General features: G+C 43.7%; 1 protein-coding gene across 5 annotated transcripts in view; it reads right to left on the reverse strand.

The window, feature by feature from the left end:
- The window catches only part of agrn (agrin), a 194,681-nt gene that overhangs the window by 78,670 nt on the left and 98,193 nt on the right, over window positions 1-17,818 (reverse strand). For all 5 annotated transcript variants that reach the window (XM_053849443.1, XM_053849446.1, XM_053849444.1 and 2 more), the window contains one exon: window positions 4,200-4,415. In XM_053849443.1, the coding sequence (XP_053705418.1) occupies window positions 4,200-4,415 (216 nt within the window). The remainder of the gene's footprint in view (window positions 1-4,199; window positions 4,416-17,818) is intronic.

Here is a 17,818-nt window from a genome sequence, read left to right on the forward strand (position 1 = left end):
GGACAGGTTCTGATCCACATTTAATGAAGGATAAATTCATGAGCTTATATTTAAATGACCAAGGACGTGTGCAGCAGGAGCCCTGAAAATATTTGCAAAAGAGACGGCAGTGAAATATTTTTAAATCACCGGAACTGAGTAAAATGTGTTGGCACGTACAATCCATGCGTAGAGTCGTCTATATGTGCGAGTGAAAATGTGACCAGAAGAGAAAAACATCAATTGCACTTGAGGGAAATGGCAAGGAAACAACATCATTTAAAATCTCCTACCATAGCATCTGACTCATCCACCTCCAAAGCTTGTATGTATAACACAACAGGTGTTTTCATGCACATTCAGTCCGTGACATTCCACAGCTGAACTTATGACACGGCTTTAATCTTTTTTAAAACCTTATTTTGCATCACAATCAAAGCACAAATAGGCAACCAGCAGGATGCCAGCGTCTGAGGCTGAGGCAGGGGGGACCAAATTTGCTTCAGGACTTGATAGGGCCAAAATGTGCTTTGGGGTGCAAGTGTTCTACCCGACATTCTTGCAATATATGTATATATATTATGATTTTATTCCAATCAATTAATTACAACACTATTACGATTAATTAATTACAACAAAAATGTAATTTAATTGAACAGTTTGCTCTCCAGACAACAGGGAACCTTTGTAAGTGCAGGAGTTCCTGGTCCACTCTGATGCACAAGACGCGTGGCAGCTAGGATGATAACAACAACAACAAACATGGAGGAATCCCTGAACAAAAGCAAACAAAAGCATCTGTTTGCTTTTGTTCAGGGATGTTTTTTGCTACACAAGGGCCAGGGTTTCCACCACTCTGAATGTACTTGAAATTAGTTTTTTTAATCGAATCCCACCCCCAAAAATATATATTTGTGATTTATATATATCTATGGATTTATGATGGAAAGGCAGGCTCTTGCCTCGCTCTATTGGCCCGGGTGTCGGCTCATGCGGTGCTGCAGGTGTGGGGCGCTGATGCCTTTCTCTTTTTACTGTCAGGACGCAAGTGTGCCGGAGCCGGCGAGATAAGGCCCTCTCCAACGCATGGTGGGAGTGAAGAAGAGGGTGTGAAGCCGAGTGAACAGATAGCACAGCAGCCTGTGCTCAGAACAAGAAACTCACTCACAAAAAAATCACTCAGACAGACACAAATCTTTTCCCATTGATCACTCTGTCATTCACGGCCACATGGAAGCTCTGCATTACTTGTTGCACTTCCTCCACAAGAAAAAGTGGGAAGAGAAAAAGAACTGAAAGCCTGTGTTCCAGCAGAGTGGACACACTGGATGAGCTCCACGGGGCTCACCAAGGGGGAAGAGTATTTACCGTTCTGCTCCGAAGTTCAATATTGGAAAAGCCAACATGGTCCAAGGTCCCTCGCTGCCTGAAGCGTGTGGACGCACAGCACATGGACACATTCATTCACAGCGGTGCTGCTTCCTTTGAAGCAGAAACCACTATTACTCTCTCGGGCTCTCACTGACCATCTTTTCCTTTTCACTTTGTGTTGTTATCAGAAAGTCCTGCTGGGCAGACTAAGGCACAGCTTCGACATTTCATTTTCACACGGTATCTACAGCCATTATCTTCTCGCCGCTGGACCCTCGAGCGTCACAGATCTCAAATCATCCATGTAGAACAAAAGGGATGATGATGAAGAAGCCAGACAAAAGCATGGAGAAGCAGGTTATGCGAATATAGCAACGCCGCACCAGAGGGCAGACATTAGCCTCAACTACGCCAGGGCCATTTGTGAGTGCCTCCAGGAGGAGACTCACACTACTACCTTGCTACGGTAACATCGAGGGGGACAGTTTCTGGGCCACGGGTGAAGAACATAATCACGGTGTTAAAAGACATTTGTCACCTGCTGAGCTACATGGAGCTAAACCGAACCTTCTAACGGCACCAGCAGAGACAGTGGAACACAAGGATGTGGCCAACAACTGGAAACAATCCAGAGATTGTGGAGACTAGATATGAATTGTGCTGAGCTTTTATCTATCTTCCATGAGATCATTTTTGTAATCACCTGTTCTCATTTTCCTGCACTGCTCTTTTTATCCTATTTCATTTCAAGTGTTTGAAGAGTACTTGTCACAATTGTTGACACAAACCTTTATCTTCATCACAATTCATAGATATTGCATTTCCTGTCCAACACTCCAACCTGCCTTTAAATATTCCGCCTCCAGACACATCTTATCATTATTGCACCCTCCTGTCCTCTCTCTGCCCTTTTTATCTCCGGAGTTGCCAGCGACGAGCACTCGTGTCGCTCTCCGTGCCAGTTTCAAGCTGGCACAGTAATCAGAATTGTTAGAATTAGCGGTAGCGCCACAGTGGCAGGAAGGCGCCTTACTGACAAAACGCTCGGCTGAAATGCTTCATCTTTGGCAGGATGGTGCTTTTCCCTTCACAGCTTTGAATCGGCTGTTTCTCAGAGTTACAAAAAAAGACAAATCATCCACTGTAAAGCCTTGAACTGGGTGTGAAATGCTTGTTGTTTCTGACATGCAGGTGGTGCTCAAACTAGGGGACACTGCCTCTTTGGAATTGATGACATAATAGCTCTATGGTTCTATTATTTAGGGAAGCATAGGAAAGCTAAGCCTCTTGTATTTGGACAGGCTGTAATAGAAATCCATTTACTTGACAATAACATGCAATTTAGCAGTGCTCGGAGATTTGCAGCTTTGTACTCAGCTGATGAAGTAGCCCTGCAAGCTCTTCTGGCTGAAGCATGGACGAGAAAACCAGTTCATTCTTTCACTATTCTTCTGAAAAGAATGACTGTCAGCGACATGTAGGCCGATCACATATCGCCAGCAGTACAATAGATTTTATATACATTTATTTATTGTGGATTTTCAGGAGCCTATGGATGTGATTTAAAGCAATGGAGTGTGAAATATGAGTCGCAGAAGTAACTACTGAGTAATATCTATTAATATTGGATGCTACGCACAACTGAAAAGGAGCTCTCAAAATAGCAACTTCAAATACATTAGCATGTTCTCTTCTTCATAAGACTTGGATCAAATGAATCGCACTGTGATTCCCAAGTGAGCTGATCGACGACTTCAGTACCTAACACAACAAAACAAGATCTTATTTTGGGACTGGCGTCAACATATCTGGCATAATCGAGGATAGGAATGTACCATGCTACCCCATATAATTGCTTCTCATCTTGCCCTTCTTAGACACTCCCATTGACAACCTTCAGCTGAGACTGTCTTTGTGTCACAGTCTCACTACTATCCTCCAGACCTTCCCTTCGCCACGTCACTGATCACCCCTGACAGTCGTCTCCACCTGTTCAAACCTGCTAGCACTCTCCTCTGAAACTCCTTTAATCTGTCCATTAAACTCCCTCTGGTCTTCCAGCCCCTCTCTCATTTACACACATGTATTCTGTCATGCTTCTTGACCTTCATTTCTCATCTCCCCAGCTTGTACCACCACTATGTACCTTCTCCTCCAACTCATCTTTACGCTCACTACAGATCACTGTGTCAATCGCAAAGATCAACACCTTCTGATCTTCTCTGCACTTTTGTATCTGCACCCTGAGAGCAAACAGCAGATCTGAGTTCCTATTTCTCGGGGGGGAGAAACCATACTGCTGCTCAATGTTCTTGTCATAAGCTGTCATAGTTCACTGGTCTCTCTTGTCAGCTCTTGCACACAACAACAGGAGCAACTGCCTCCCTATTTGTCATGCTATTAAGAGCTGCCCTCACATGCACCATTTACCTCCACTACCTCATTCATCATTTCACCTTTATCTGTCGTCATCTCAATTGCATTCCATTTATTCAATATTAACAACAAGAGATATATAATCATTTGTTTTATTTTAATCTTTCAGGGCCATTGTATCTATTGTCTGACAACTAATATTGACTTGAAAGCACCTACAGCTGTCAGTGAAGAAGCCTTCTTGGCACACATACACAAAATGTGAACAGGGATTCAATGTTATGATCCCTTCATCTCAGATATCATTTCAAAAGACTTAAAAAACATTTAGAATACAATACAATACAATTTTGCTTAAATTTCACTGCTGGAAAAATGAAACTCTTTTCCGCCCCATAGTGACATTGTGATAATTATGCAGTGAACACCTATTTACAAGTGCTAACTGGATGCTTGCGATGATGTGTACTTACAGCATGGGCCCTTTCGCAACACCTTGATACGTCTCTGAGATTGGCACTGAGCTTTCTCCAATTCGCACTCGTTGGAATATGTAGATGAATCAGAGCCGCAGACAGGTGCCACCAAAGACGGGCAGTCCGTTCTTTTGCAAACACACTCCGCCTTGGCAGGGTCGGCGGGGTCACGCTCACATACGGCGCCGAAACCGCACAGCATTCCTCGGCAGCCTGTCGGAGGAGAGAAGGTGTTAGAATTCATTGAAACATCAATACCATCTGATTGGACTGTTGCTTTCTGTCCAGTGCTTTCGACACCCTGCTCAATTCAATTCTCATCTTCATTAATCCAGTATAAACTGATGACAGCGGAGCAAAACCTGAGCAAAAGTTGTCCATATTTTCAGCAAAATAAGTCACGTCCCATCCGATGTCTCAATTTTTGCCAATGGTGGATCTTTTATGTAGATCAGTTCAGCAACACAAGCGCATCAGGGATTAAATGTGATCCTGGCATAAAGCAAACAGATGCTTTCAAATCATTCCGGGAGAATCTGCCCACCCATGCAGAGCGAGCACAGTGTGTAGTCGTACGTGCCAAGCCTATCGCAGAGTTTGGAAAGGCTTGAGAGTTTTTTAAATGTCAGCAACAGCGCTGAAATCAATGGCAGAGACAGCCGGCTAATACACAGGCTTCCCGACGGTTCATTTTCAAACTTGGGAGGAGGCTTTGAAAACATCAATGATCACGATGCTTGGATTTCAAGGAGGGGAGCCACGACACAAAGACACAAGAAAGGAAGCAAGCTGAAACCACTCAAGGCTCTAAAAGTCAAGTGCTACCACAGCAATCGCAAACTTCCGGATGCAGCTTCCTCAATGGTACATATTGAAGTTTAAAGACGCACCATATTGGTTCGCTTATATAGACAGTCAGCTTTACAAAAAGACATCATTCCAGAGTATTTTTGGCAAACTACGAGAAGGAAAAAGTACATACTAACAACACATAGGTTTCATGCCTCAAATGTAAAAAATTCAGCCAATCCAACTCTTCAGTATGGAGATGTGCAAAACTGAAGGTTGACTTGTTCACTTCATTTTGCAGTTGAAGCTGTGTGAGGAACATCAATTAAGAAGGTAATTGATCCGTCAGCTCCTGCACCTCCTGAATGCCGCTGTTGTTCGGCCAGCTGGCGGTCTCGCCTCAACACCACAAGAGATGGCAAGCTCTCCCAGGTACCTGGGCTGATTTGAGGATCTGAACCCACAAGAGAAGACACTAAAAAGAGTCTTCCTGGCGGGAGAGAGTGTAATTGTCGAGGAAATACAGTACATGTCACACATTGACACAGACGTGAGCACACACACAGCTACTTCTTATCACTGTCTTCCAGGCCAGGACTAAAGGCAAGGCGGCATGTCCACTCGGGCCGGCTGGCAGGTGGCTTTCACGCTACTGGACCGACAGACACACTCAGGCATGCACATACACTGAATCTTTGTGTGCAGCAGAGCCAACTGGTCGAGCATCTGCCCAAAGCTTCTCCCTGCACACACCAAAGCACAGCAGCATGTGTGTGTGTCTGTAGACTGTTTCGACTCGCCCACTGTTCCCTGTGGGAGCGTCCCTGACAGCTACCTGAACTCGCTCCCCTTTGTACCGGGGGAGATGAAATGCTTGTGTGTATGTGCACATCTATCCAGGAACGCATCTGTATTCCCGACACTCTGCGTGTGTCTGAGAAGTGTCAGCATTAGGCGGCACCCTCCCTCTGTCTCTCACATACATACATATAGCTGCTTGGGAGTCTGTCAGGGTCATAAATCCCCCACGACTTTTGCCATCAAGCAGTGGGCCCTCACTGAAGACAATGTTTATTCCAGCCTTGCCAGACATGCACATGACTAGACAGATCAGCGGGGAAAAGCAATGTTAAAAACCGGCATGAATTCACGTAAAAAGTTGACAAAGACGGGAACACACGACGGGAGAAGGTCATGAAAATCAGGACGGCCGATGGTGATTTTGTAACCAGAGATTCAGGTTTTTTTTTTTTATGAAGTGAACCAGAATGTAGCCTTGAGGTGAGCGAGGAAAGACTGACACCAGAGCTGAGGGTTCTGTCAGCACAGAGGTATCAAGTGTAGTGCCTGGACTGAGCTCACGAGCAACACACACCGCAAGTTTCCTGGGAAAAAATCCTGCAGGCCGCTGAAAAACGATAACTCTGACAAAGAATCCATCTGAGCCACAAACACTGGAGGTAGTTATCCCACCCGATCCCTGGTTTGTAAACGGAACGTTCAGGCGCTCAGCCGTACTCTGTAGTTTAACAACTCAAGCCAAAAGAAGAGAACTCCAAAACACCATACCAGTGAACAATATGTCTCATGATAACCACTGTCAAAGAAACAGTACATATTGCATTAAAGCAAAAATCAAAATGAATAAAACTAAAGTCCAAGAAGTATATTTTGACCACAATCCATTATTTATGATTGTATATAATATTAAATTAAGCAAGAAGAAGTCATTTTTGGGGTTTATTTCAAGCTCCATGTCTTGAATCCTCAAGTCTCCTCCATGATTTAACACTTCATGAGCTCCCCTGTGCTGATGAAATATTGAGCATATTGTTCTTTCCAAACTCATCCACCGTCTTCTGATATTGCTGTCAGATAATATTCAGTCCATTCAGCTGAAAAAAAAAAACCTCCACAAGCACAACAGTTAAATAAATGGTAAACTTTAGCCTCATCTAATCCAGGCGAAGCGACTCTCTTGATAGCAGATATAATGAGAACAATACGCCGCTGTTCGAGTTTAATAGCCGTGACCTTTGTCGACTTTTTCCAAACTTGAGTGGTGAAAGCATTGTAGCGTGAATTTGAAGAAATGCAGGCTACGTCGAAATTTTACATCTTACAGTAGTTATGATACGCACATTTGGCAGATGAAGACGTTTGAATGAATGTCACATTTTGTGACACACCGCTATTCCCTCACAACTGCCGTTGGGGAGCTTTGCCAGTGATATTGAGGCGTTCATAACCTTGTAACCACTTTCAAATCATGTGTTTCTGGGTAGTTATTTGAGCGTCCTCTCGACGTCACCATTACCGCACTCTATAAAATGAGTGACTCAATCTTGGTCATGCCTTATTTTCATAACTAGAGCCAAACATATGGACCACCGTGCGCAGGCCAAAGTAAGTGTAACAGCAAGCGTCAAAGCTTTTTGTCCAATATGTCTCAGAGGGTTAAATGAGAGCAAGAACGCATGTTTTCTGGTCCATGAAAGTGTGTAAGGTAATCTCCGTCCAGCCCTGCAGCACTAAAAGCTAGACTTACATGTATTTTTTTTTCTTTCTCCCTCTTGGCTACCGAGAATGAAAATCCCATTGCAGAGAGCTGTCGGCTTGTGGTTGCGCACAAAAACACCTTTTCCGTGTAGTCGGTGCTCTCCACATGTTCATTCAGAGGAAAGTGGAGGTTGTGATTTAATTGGTTACGGCGTCGAAAACTGTTGACGTGTTTGGTCAAATAGCGGCAATGATATTAAGGTGCAACAATATCGCTTCTCTTAACTTTTTATATATATATATGCGTCTTTATCTGATTTTCCTGTGGGTTTTATTGGGCTTTTCATCATCATAAAATACAAAAAAATGGGAAAAAATATCCCATTTTTATATCCCCAATATCCCAGATGGGGCTCATCTCAGCTACCCAGGGCAGAGGGTGGACACCCTGAACGAGTGGGCAGACAGTCGCATCTAGAATCTTGATCACCACCCTGCATATTAACATCTCATCTGTCTCACATCGGCGTCAGCATACTCTTCATAGTACAACTGAAAAAGCAATGAAGTAAGACAGAACTCTGCTCCTCAAAATGTGGCTGCAAGTTTTCTGCACCAAGTCTGAGCAAACTCCAGCGAAAAGAGTAAAGAATAGATATTTCATCATATTATCTGTGCAATATTTTCTTTTAGTTTCTTGTGCTTGACATAGATCCAGACAGACACAGATTCAATAAATTTGCCCCCCAACCAGTGGTTCCCATTACTTTGAAATTGTCTCCACGGTGTCAGGAAAATGTCCCCGCGGCCTGTGTTTGTGGTACAGCGTTCACTTCCATTGTTTTCCTGCCGAGTTGCATTTACCTCAAACAAAGTGAGGAGGGGAGAAATGGACTGTAGTGGCAAGCATGAGCGCGCTCAGACCCAATAAGGCCTGACAGAGCCGCCCCGACAAACTTAAATTGATACTTTTGGGGGAAGAACAGACTCCCCAACATGGGGGATAGGTGGCAAATTATTTCGCCGTGGTTCCATTTGCCTTCATCCCAGCGGTCCACGGAGGAGCAGGAGAGAGAGAGGCGGGTGCGGGGGGTAATCATGAATAATTAACAGTCATGATCTTTACATGGCCGACAATAACAACTGCTGAAATACCAGGAGAGACGACGCGCGGTCATGCGGAAATGGCAAATTTGTTGAACAGCCTGTCCAGGTGAGAGTAACTGTGCCCATGATTCGATTTAATCTGCAGTTTAAACGGCGCCCAACACAGACAGATGACCTCCAGCGTGTTAGGGAATCAGGAAGTAGCTCGACACAGGCGGGGGCCACTGGAGTGACATCACGTCAATGCTGGAAGAGCCAAAATCCATTACGGCGCAACACTCTGGGGCAACATCTTCCACTTACCTGCTAATAAAGGAAGCCTTTCCTGTTCAAGTCATACAGCTGCTGTGCCCGTCTGCTACCCGTCTACTACTCCCTTCTTCTTCTGCAGAAATCATGACGCGCAGGAGACTCTCACAATGAGGGGACGGTTGCTATGGCGACGTCGTTGATGCAATTGACACTGAACTGTTTAGTTTGTGTGGTCGGGAGTGGAAACTCTTCCGCATACAAAAACATTTTATTTGTTTCCACACACATCTCTCGGGACACATTTAAAGATCGCCTGTTTTTTTTTTTATTTAATAGTTGAGCTGTGTCCATGTTGGGAGCAGAAACAATCATCTTTAATAAGCATCTGGAGGAAAGTTGGTCTTTCACTTGTCAACACTGACTCCAGATTATATAGTGTCTGGCTGAAACTTTCAAAAAAAAAAAATGTGAAGGGGGGAAAACAACCCCACAAGATCCATACTGTCTTCTTATTAGCAACCCCTGGCGGGTCCGATGCGATCAATTATTGGTTTCCCTGCGATCACACAAACAGCTGATGTTCAGCTCCGTGTTACCAGCTCACCTCCAGTGGTTGGAAATTAAATTGAAACATAATGGACGCAGGTTTATGAACCCAAAGACCTCCGTCGAAACCATGAATTATGATCTCCGCTGATCAAATAGGCAGAATGACAACATGAATTATTGCAAATAAACAGCTTGGTGTTAACCTGCAGGACGGAGATATTAGCTGGGAAAAGCTATTTTATTCCTCAAGTCTGATGAATTGGTCTGTGTGTGTGGCACGGGTGCATTGTATATTCCACTTCCTTTACAAAAAGAAAAGAGGAAATCAATTTCCCTCCTCTCCCGCTTGCCTGAATGCAGCACAGAATCATACAGGCGAGCAGCGGGCCCTGACCCCGGCTACATGCAGGATGAACTTATTTACCAAACGACAGCCTCCATTCAGCATGCAGGGGCCCGATCGGCTCCAGTCTCTGACTATCAAGAAATTGGGAGATAAAGTTGGAGTCACATGAGCGCCGTCGAGGGCAAGGAAGTGTTTTATTAAAAGAGACACCACAAAGGTGAGGCGAGGTTAAATAGAAATATGAAAGGCACAAAAATTTCCTGATGAAAAGTAGGCACATGACTCCACTGAGACGTATTTTTAGTCAAAGGAAATCGAATTAAGCAATGACACCGACTGGTGTGTTTGACTTGATTTGACACTGAAGGTATTTTTATATCATTGAGGAGCACAGGAAGTGGCTCACAGCACAATCCTAAACTTTATTTCACTCGATTCAAGGTGAGAAACTTCCTTTCAGAGACTTAACAGCCGAACCCAGAGACCACAGGGCAGACCTAGTTACAAGCAGCTGTTCCTTAGCGGATGTGGATGAAGGAGATGAGAGTCACTCAGAGGGTTATGATGAGCCAAGTCACTTGCAAATTTAATCATAAAGAGACGCTCTTGCTGCTAAAATTGGGACGAAAAGATGGGATTTTATAAAAATGCCAAACAGCAATAAATTTGGGACTCGTCCTACTTTACTTCTATGGGAGTTACTCAAAGGTTTACATTTTAAAATGAGCATTTTTTGTGGCGATGGGTTGATAAGCTGGGATAAATGGTTGCTAGCAAGGAGGTCACGTGTTTGTCCAGCAGCAATGTATGAGGCCTGTAGTAGGTTCCTTGGTGCTAAATTCTTTATAACGCATATTTGTTTTTGTTGAGCAACTAAATAAGCAGGTTTTGAGGGAATAAAATAAACAACTACAACTTCATAGCAATGAGCTATTGATAAGTTTGACTCACTACAAGATCAGAAAAACATTCAAACAATATCAGACATTTACAAAAAACTTCACTTATGTGAGGAAATCGTGATGAACCTGCAATGCAAATATGACCATGTTTCATTTTGCATCACCGTAATTGGATGAACCACTACTCCACCATGCTGCCCATGAAAACATCATGAAATAGCACAAACAACTCAACATATTCCGAGCGACTGCAATATCTATTTCCAAAGACAACAGGCGGGAGGCGACGTGTCCGTCTGGGAACAACTGCAGGGAGTCCAGAAACTTTAGAGGTACCCAACACTGATCTTTTCCTCAGCTGCTTTTGTTGCTCTGAGACTATCACAGTCTCTATTTCTAGTCTCCCCCGGCTATAGTACCTATTTTTTTCCTTTAATTTTTAATGAAGTCCCCCGGGCATTAAGTGTTTAAACACACAACATAAATATGAGCGTGAGCCCTCGTACGATCAGGTCCCAATTTCTGACACATTGCGGCATGAATGTCTAAATATATCCCTGACGAATCTGACAACCACTGTATCTGCATATTCAAATAATAGTCAAGCGCCTCTTTCTTCTATTTTCATCTTCGAGGCGTTGCGGAGCAGGTGCCGGGTCTTCATAAATCAAGCCCAAAATCTGACAGCTTGTGACAGCTTCGAACATCTGCCTAATCACGCTTGTTATGGGAGAAAAATACATGATGGCGATGTGAAGGAAGAGAACCTGCTTATTTGTCTTGATCAGACAGGCGGATGAAGGGAAGGAGCAATGAGTGTGTCATTAAAAAAAAAAAAATTAAATCCTGAAATTGTTCATGTTGTCCTGGTCATCGAGAAAAACTCAAGTTAAGTGGGATTATACATAATATTGTGGGTATCTATGATACAGTATATCATTGGTTGAGACGAGGATTTAAAAAAAAAACATTATTAAACATAAAATACTGCTAAAAAAATAAAAAAGAAAAGATTCCAAGGCATTTTTTTTGTCTAATTCACTAGTATAGTGTTGATAATAAGTGTGATTTAAGACCAAATGAAATGCCATGCAAGTATCCTGATAAACTTTGCCATTATGAAGCAGCATTGCTTCGCTGAGCCAGTTCTAATCCTCATCATTCCTACTTCCTACCTCTAGTTAATCGGGGGGGGAAAAAAAAAAATCGACGGAGGCCTGAGCAGATTATTTTTAGCTTCAAAGTATTTCTGTTCCGCACTTCTTTATAGCTTTCCTCTGCTCGGCGTTATCAATATTGAACGCAGCGGTGACAGAAGCCTTTTCTGTCAGCTCGCATCTCCTCCACGAAACGCAGCCGAACAGATTTCTGCTGGTCTGCAAAATACATGAAGACAACCAGCATTGCTGCCAGCGTGATGCCTGCCTTTAATTATTCAACTAAACCGGTCTTAAGAGGAGAGCGGAGCCGCTTTGTTCGTATCGTGGAGCTCACCGTCACCTCTCAGCGACCTCTAATGGTTCTGGCAAGCAACGACTTTATGGTATCACAGATCAAGGTGCCGCAACTTGGGGTCGCACATTCTAAAAGTCACGCAGTAGACCTGAATTGTTACACAGAGAGACTAAGTAAGACATCGGCATCTCTTTGGGTGAGTAAGAGACATCTCTATCATTCCAACGGTGACGAGCGGTGAATGCCTCCGACGCATGTGACAAGACCCACACAGACGTATCACTGTTCTGACACGTCCGACTTCCACTCACACCAGGTCTCATCACCATCAAAAATGAGCCTCACAACTCCTCTCACTTCATGAATCAAACAGCAGAGCTGTGTGTCAGTGGAGGGGAGCGCCGAGCAAGATGGCCCGGTGCAACAGTTATCGCAGTGTGTGTCGGGTTTTATGGCCTTAATAACCAACCGACATGCTGGTTCAGGACAGTGCGGTGGGCTTAAAAGTAAACAAAGCTTCGATCAATAAGCATCGACCTGCGTTGGGCAGCATCTTATGTCTTACAAAAGAAGGTTATGATTTTCCGATGGTTGCCGCAGATTCATACTCTCAAGCAACAAGTGTAACTTCCTTCAACACCTTCACACAAGAATCTCCTTTTCTGCCTCCATTTCAGCTCACACTATTCTATTTTTTTTTCTGACTAACTTCCTGGAGGAGGTCCAGGACGGAGACAGATGGCAGCAGGATGAGTGTCAGAGGCAACCTGGGGAAAGCTTGGAATGTCAGCCAGAACCAGAAAGCTCTCAAGTGCTGATCAGTTCCTCGCGGAATAAGAGGGAAGCAGCTTCCTCCACGCGCCCTTCACAGCTATGACTAATCAAATTCGTGGGACCATGCACTAAGTGCCGCTGGCACTTGGGGATTTGTTGGCGCTGAACAAGTCATTAGAAAAGTATCCACCATTTCCAACGCAACTTATTCGATGACAGGTGACATTCTTAAGTGACCGTGTTAAATTAGAATACAAATTCCATTCAAACCTTTCAGAGAGCTGCTGTTGCGACGCAGGATGGGATTCCCATAGTTCCTGCATTGAGAAGGTGATGTGGCTTTGAAAGGAGGTGCTGGTTCTGATCATCGCATGAATGGCTGAACACGGGACATTCACATGCATCTCTAACAACCACATTTACATCTGGAAATAATTAATTCCAGCTCCCGTCCGCTCAATAAAACGTTTCCCTCATTACCTCTCCGCCGTGGTGGAGGCTATAAAAGGGTCTTTGCATGAACTATCACTCTTCTGTAATAGCAACATTGCCATTATGGTTATGAATGTTCCTTCAGTTGTAGGGGAGCACCATAGTTTTTAACCGCTGAACGATGGCCAACCGTCTCCAGTGGTGGCTGCATTGAGAAGACTCATCCTCGACTTCTCACTCCGATAGATTCATAAAAGAATATTAAAATTAGCCTGAGCAGAATATGTAAATGACACAGATGACAAAAAATGCTCAGCGTGGGGGAGCCGTCAGCCCATTTCTGCATCCATCCATAACATTAGCCAGAGGTCACCTTCCCCTTGACCCACTTCTCCTGTCTCATCATTCACCTCCTCTCTCTTCTGTGTCCTCCTGCTCCTCCTCCCATAGATCAATTGCCTACGCCCAAAGATCAATACATCTACAAATGACTTTTCTTTTCATTTCCTCATCCAAGCAGTGGGAGAGTGAACATGGGGATCCGGGATGGGATCACATTTGTATTTGTCTCTAGTCTTGCTCTGTCTTGTTCCCCTCTAGAATCTGCTTGGTACCTAACAACAACATATATATTGCATTAATAATCACAATATAAGACTTCGGAAAGCTGCCTTTTAAGTCTCAAAAACAAGACACTGTGGTTTTTCAAGTTTAAAGCCAGCACAAATGCTCCAGTGAATCTTCCTATTAAAGCAGAGCCCCTGCTGCCACAGTGGCTCCAAAACACACACACACACACACACACACGTTGGTCCCTTCATAGCACAAGTGGGTGTGTAGCATTGCAATGGTTTATCAGTGAAGGATGAGAAATTTAGGGGAGGATTTCAGCAGATAATATGGAGCTGCCTTGAACAGAGTTTGGCTCTTCTCTTGTTCATTCGTCTTCATTTCTGTTCATTCGGAACATTAGCCCCCTCCCCTGACCCACAACAGAGCGCCCACTATATAATGGCTGAGCAATGCGGTGCAGAGACCTACAGTACACACATAAATGCGTAAACAGGTTTCCAGGCCAGACTCTATAAACATTCTCTTGGACTGTAGTTTATGAAACCCCGCCAACATTGACAAATCTATTCTCTGGCACAATATGACATTCAAAGAAACTAATCGAAATTTTAACATCGGTTCGGACAAGAAAGGACAAGAGGAGGCGGCAGTGGGAAAACCAGATGGGAAATTCCATATAACTTTCTTGGCTGGAAGAAAAGCCAAGTTCCTTAATAATAGTCCTTCTGTTCCACCTGGTAAACACATCTGTAACATACAACGCTGGTTGCCCACGGAGCTTACGATTCAGTCAGAACAGTTGCAATTTGGTTGCTCAGGGCAACTAGGTAGTTGTTGCTGTCAAACCTGACTCACTGTCCTTCCCTTCCTGTCCTCTAATTTGTCTCTGAATGTGGCCTGGCATTCGCTTGTCAAATTACCCCACATTCCTGCATATGTCCTCCACAATAAGACATGTTTTGAAACACGACGCTCAACAGCCTTCAGATTCTTCTCGCAGGGACAATGCTGTCAGTGGTACAAACCCACCAGTGGTTGCGGAGTAAAAGGCTAAATCAGCTTGACAAAATATCATGGGTGTATTACGACAACCACATTGACTTAATGTAAGTGGGCCTAAAATAATCTGGGTGATAAATCGAAGAAGCCCCGGCACAGGCGCTGCTCTTAAATCTGCACTTTACAAGGTTAACTCTGAAACACAGACCCCATTACTGTAAATACTACTACGTGATGGATTACCGCTCCCTGTTGGGAAAATCTCTGCATTAAACCCGCAGCTTGGTGTTTGGGGATTGTGAGTGTTCAGGGTTTTGAAGCCATGGACCCGGGGTCCATCAGCAGGCACGATGGATTCCCGCACAACGATGGGGTTTGAACAGTTTTTGACAGATATAGAGACTTTAATGCACAAGCAGCAAAAGGTCAGATCTGAAATAAGGCCAAATAAACAAATCTGTATTTCTCTTTCAGGAACACCTGATAAAAAAAACCCCAAAAATAAAATAATAAAAATAAAAACAATACATACATTGCACACTTACATCTTCATGATAAAAATATTTTGTATGCAGAAACTAATATGAGAACATGCTTAAATATCATCATTTTCATTCGAATGATTTGAGTTACTTTCCATTGGCATTAAAAGCAGTGTATTTAACAATCCGGAATTTCTCTCCATCATTAAAAAAGGACAAGTCAATAACAATTTACACACATAGACATCTTCACAAACGAATCACAACAAGCCAACGGGGTGTGCGGCTAATTCACATGTCAATAAAAGCAAGATCCGACTTGGCACTTACCACCAACATAATTACTGGCTGCCATAGTTGTTCCCGTTTCCGAGCCGGCAGTTTCGGTGACAGAAAGAAAGGTTGGAGGAAATAGCTGATGTGTGGTGCTAATCGTGGGGAATGATTACTGACACGGAGGCATTTAAAGCGTGAGCCGTCCAGCGTTCTTCACAATCTTTTGCTTCTTATACACTTCACACTCGACAGGACATTTTACGGCCTGGAAGGTGACATAGTTGACAAAACCACAATCTGTTCCAAAGTCATTTCAAGTGACGATCAGAATATTCCCATCAATTATCGGCGAGCAACGTATTTTCTCTGAACTCCAAATGAGTACAAGAGCGCTGAAATTCAGGGGAAAATATATCAACGCACAGTCTTTCATTTGACTGAAGGGAACACAATAACAATCGCATTAACAAGAGCTCAACAAGAGGCTGAAAACAGCAGGAGGAAGATGCTACTGTAAGCCGACCATTATTAACTATCTCTCAGATCAAGACACTAGCCAAGGGGAAGTGAATTAAACAGGGGGGTTTCAACATTACAAATAATTCCAGCATCATTACGAGAGATAAAAGCAGTGAGTCATGACCTAAAGCAGTGTTGAGCTAACAATGTGATGGAAATAAATGAAGAGTCGTGTCTCTGACCTGCGACTGAACCCCGATTTCAAGTGAGATCTGGATCAGCTGGCCATGAATCGAGCGTGTCTCAGCTCTTTTTCAGAACACAACAGACAATAAAGCATTTAAAATGCTCATGTCAAACATTTCATTTAGCTTTTCATCTATTTATAATGTAAGCCTTAAGTTAAGATTAGGTGATGATCCACATCTCCTTCAAACCAGCACTGACTTCCAAATCCAAAATGAAACTTTCCTTATCATGCAGTCCTTCCTTCACTACCTTGGTTTTGTTTGACTCACTCAGTGCTCGTCTGCAATGGCGCAAGCATCAACAACATTTGGAAACTAAAAGCAAAACAAGTGTGAGGGGTTGAAATGCATGGGTTTGTGTTCTCTCAGCGGAAACACGCACCTGGTGAACAAACACCATGGAGCTGTTCTGTGCCGTCACTGTGGGCGACTTCATAGCGAGAGAAAAGCAGCCGAGTGGAACCAGCCTCAATAAAGGGAAGAAAACCACCTTACTACAACAGTCCGTTTATAGAGGGGTCTTAGTGTCAGATGAATTAAGGTCGCTCCAACTGGTCTGTGGTGCAAGTCAGTCAGGACAACCTGACGTCCTGTCAGCACAACCAAACACGCATCAAGCAGATGAAGAGCTCAAATTCCCCATAAAATGGCAGGTACATGTGAAAAACAGAGTGCACTTTTAAAACTTCTGATCCACAGTGAAGATGAATCCACTTACCCCTTTAACTTTGAAACAAGCGCTGTGGCGAGACAGAAGTCAGGGCCATCATTTTTGCAATGAATGAGATTCTTTTTGTGGCACATTTGGAAGGCTACCACGGTTTCTGTGCTCAGTGAAGCGGTTTACAGTGAGGGGCCAAATCAAGCCGTCTTTGTTCGAGAAATGATGGACTTCATATTGCTCACTCAAGACGGGTATCTGGATGGATAATAGCTGTAGTCTTGGACACTTGCTTTGTTTGCCATTGTCAGATTTATTTCAATGCCACGACAAAGATCATCACAATGCGATCACTCCTCACTCTTGCTTGCCGAGCAGAAGACACATGGAAATTGAGAATGGTGGTGTTGCAGATGCCATTATAGTACTCAGGTGGGATGTAATGAGTGTATAATAAGTGACCCACAGATAAAGACAAAGAGCATGTCATTTTGGACTTCAGGTGAACCTTGCTGAGCGAAATCGTGTTTTGAAACTGATGAGAGGAGTCCTTGGCACGGGGAAGCATTACAGCATGTGCTCCTCACTGCAAGCCTTTTTTCTTTCTTCTCATACAAAGACCTTCTCTAAAATTTATTTGGCTGCTTTTGTCTCACAGTGGCTGAGAGCTTCGCTCACAAACTTCCATCCTCCAAGTTGACAAAGTGACCTATTTTCTTACGTTGGAAAACAGACTCTGCGGCGGAAGTGTTTTGGATAAGTGAGTGCGACAAAGCTACTTAGCTGCAGCAAAAAGAAAAAAAAAATATCTAG

Source organism: Synchiropus splendidus, chromosome 18 (assembly GCF_027744825.2).
Source record: "Synchiropus splendidus isolate RoL2022-P1 chromosome 18, RoL_Sspl_1.0, whole genome shotgun sequence".
Lineage (NCBI taxonomy): Eukaryota > Metazoa > Chordata > Actinopteri > Syngnathiformes > Callionymidae > Synchiropus > Synchiropus splendidus.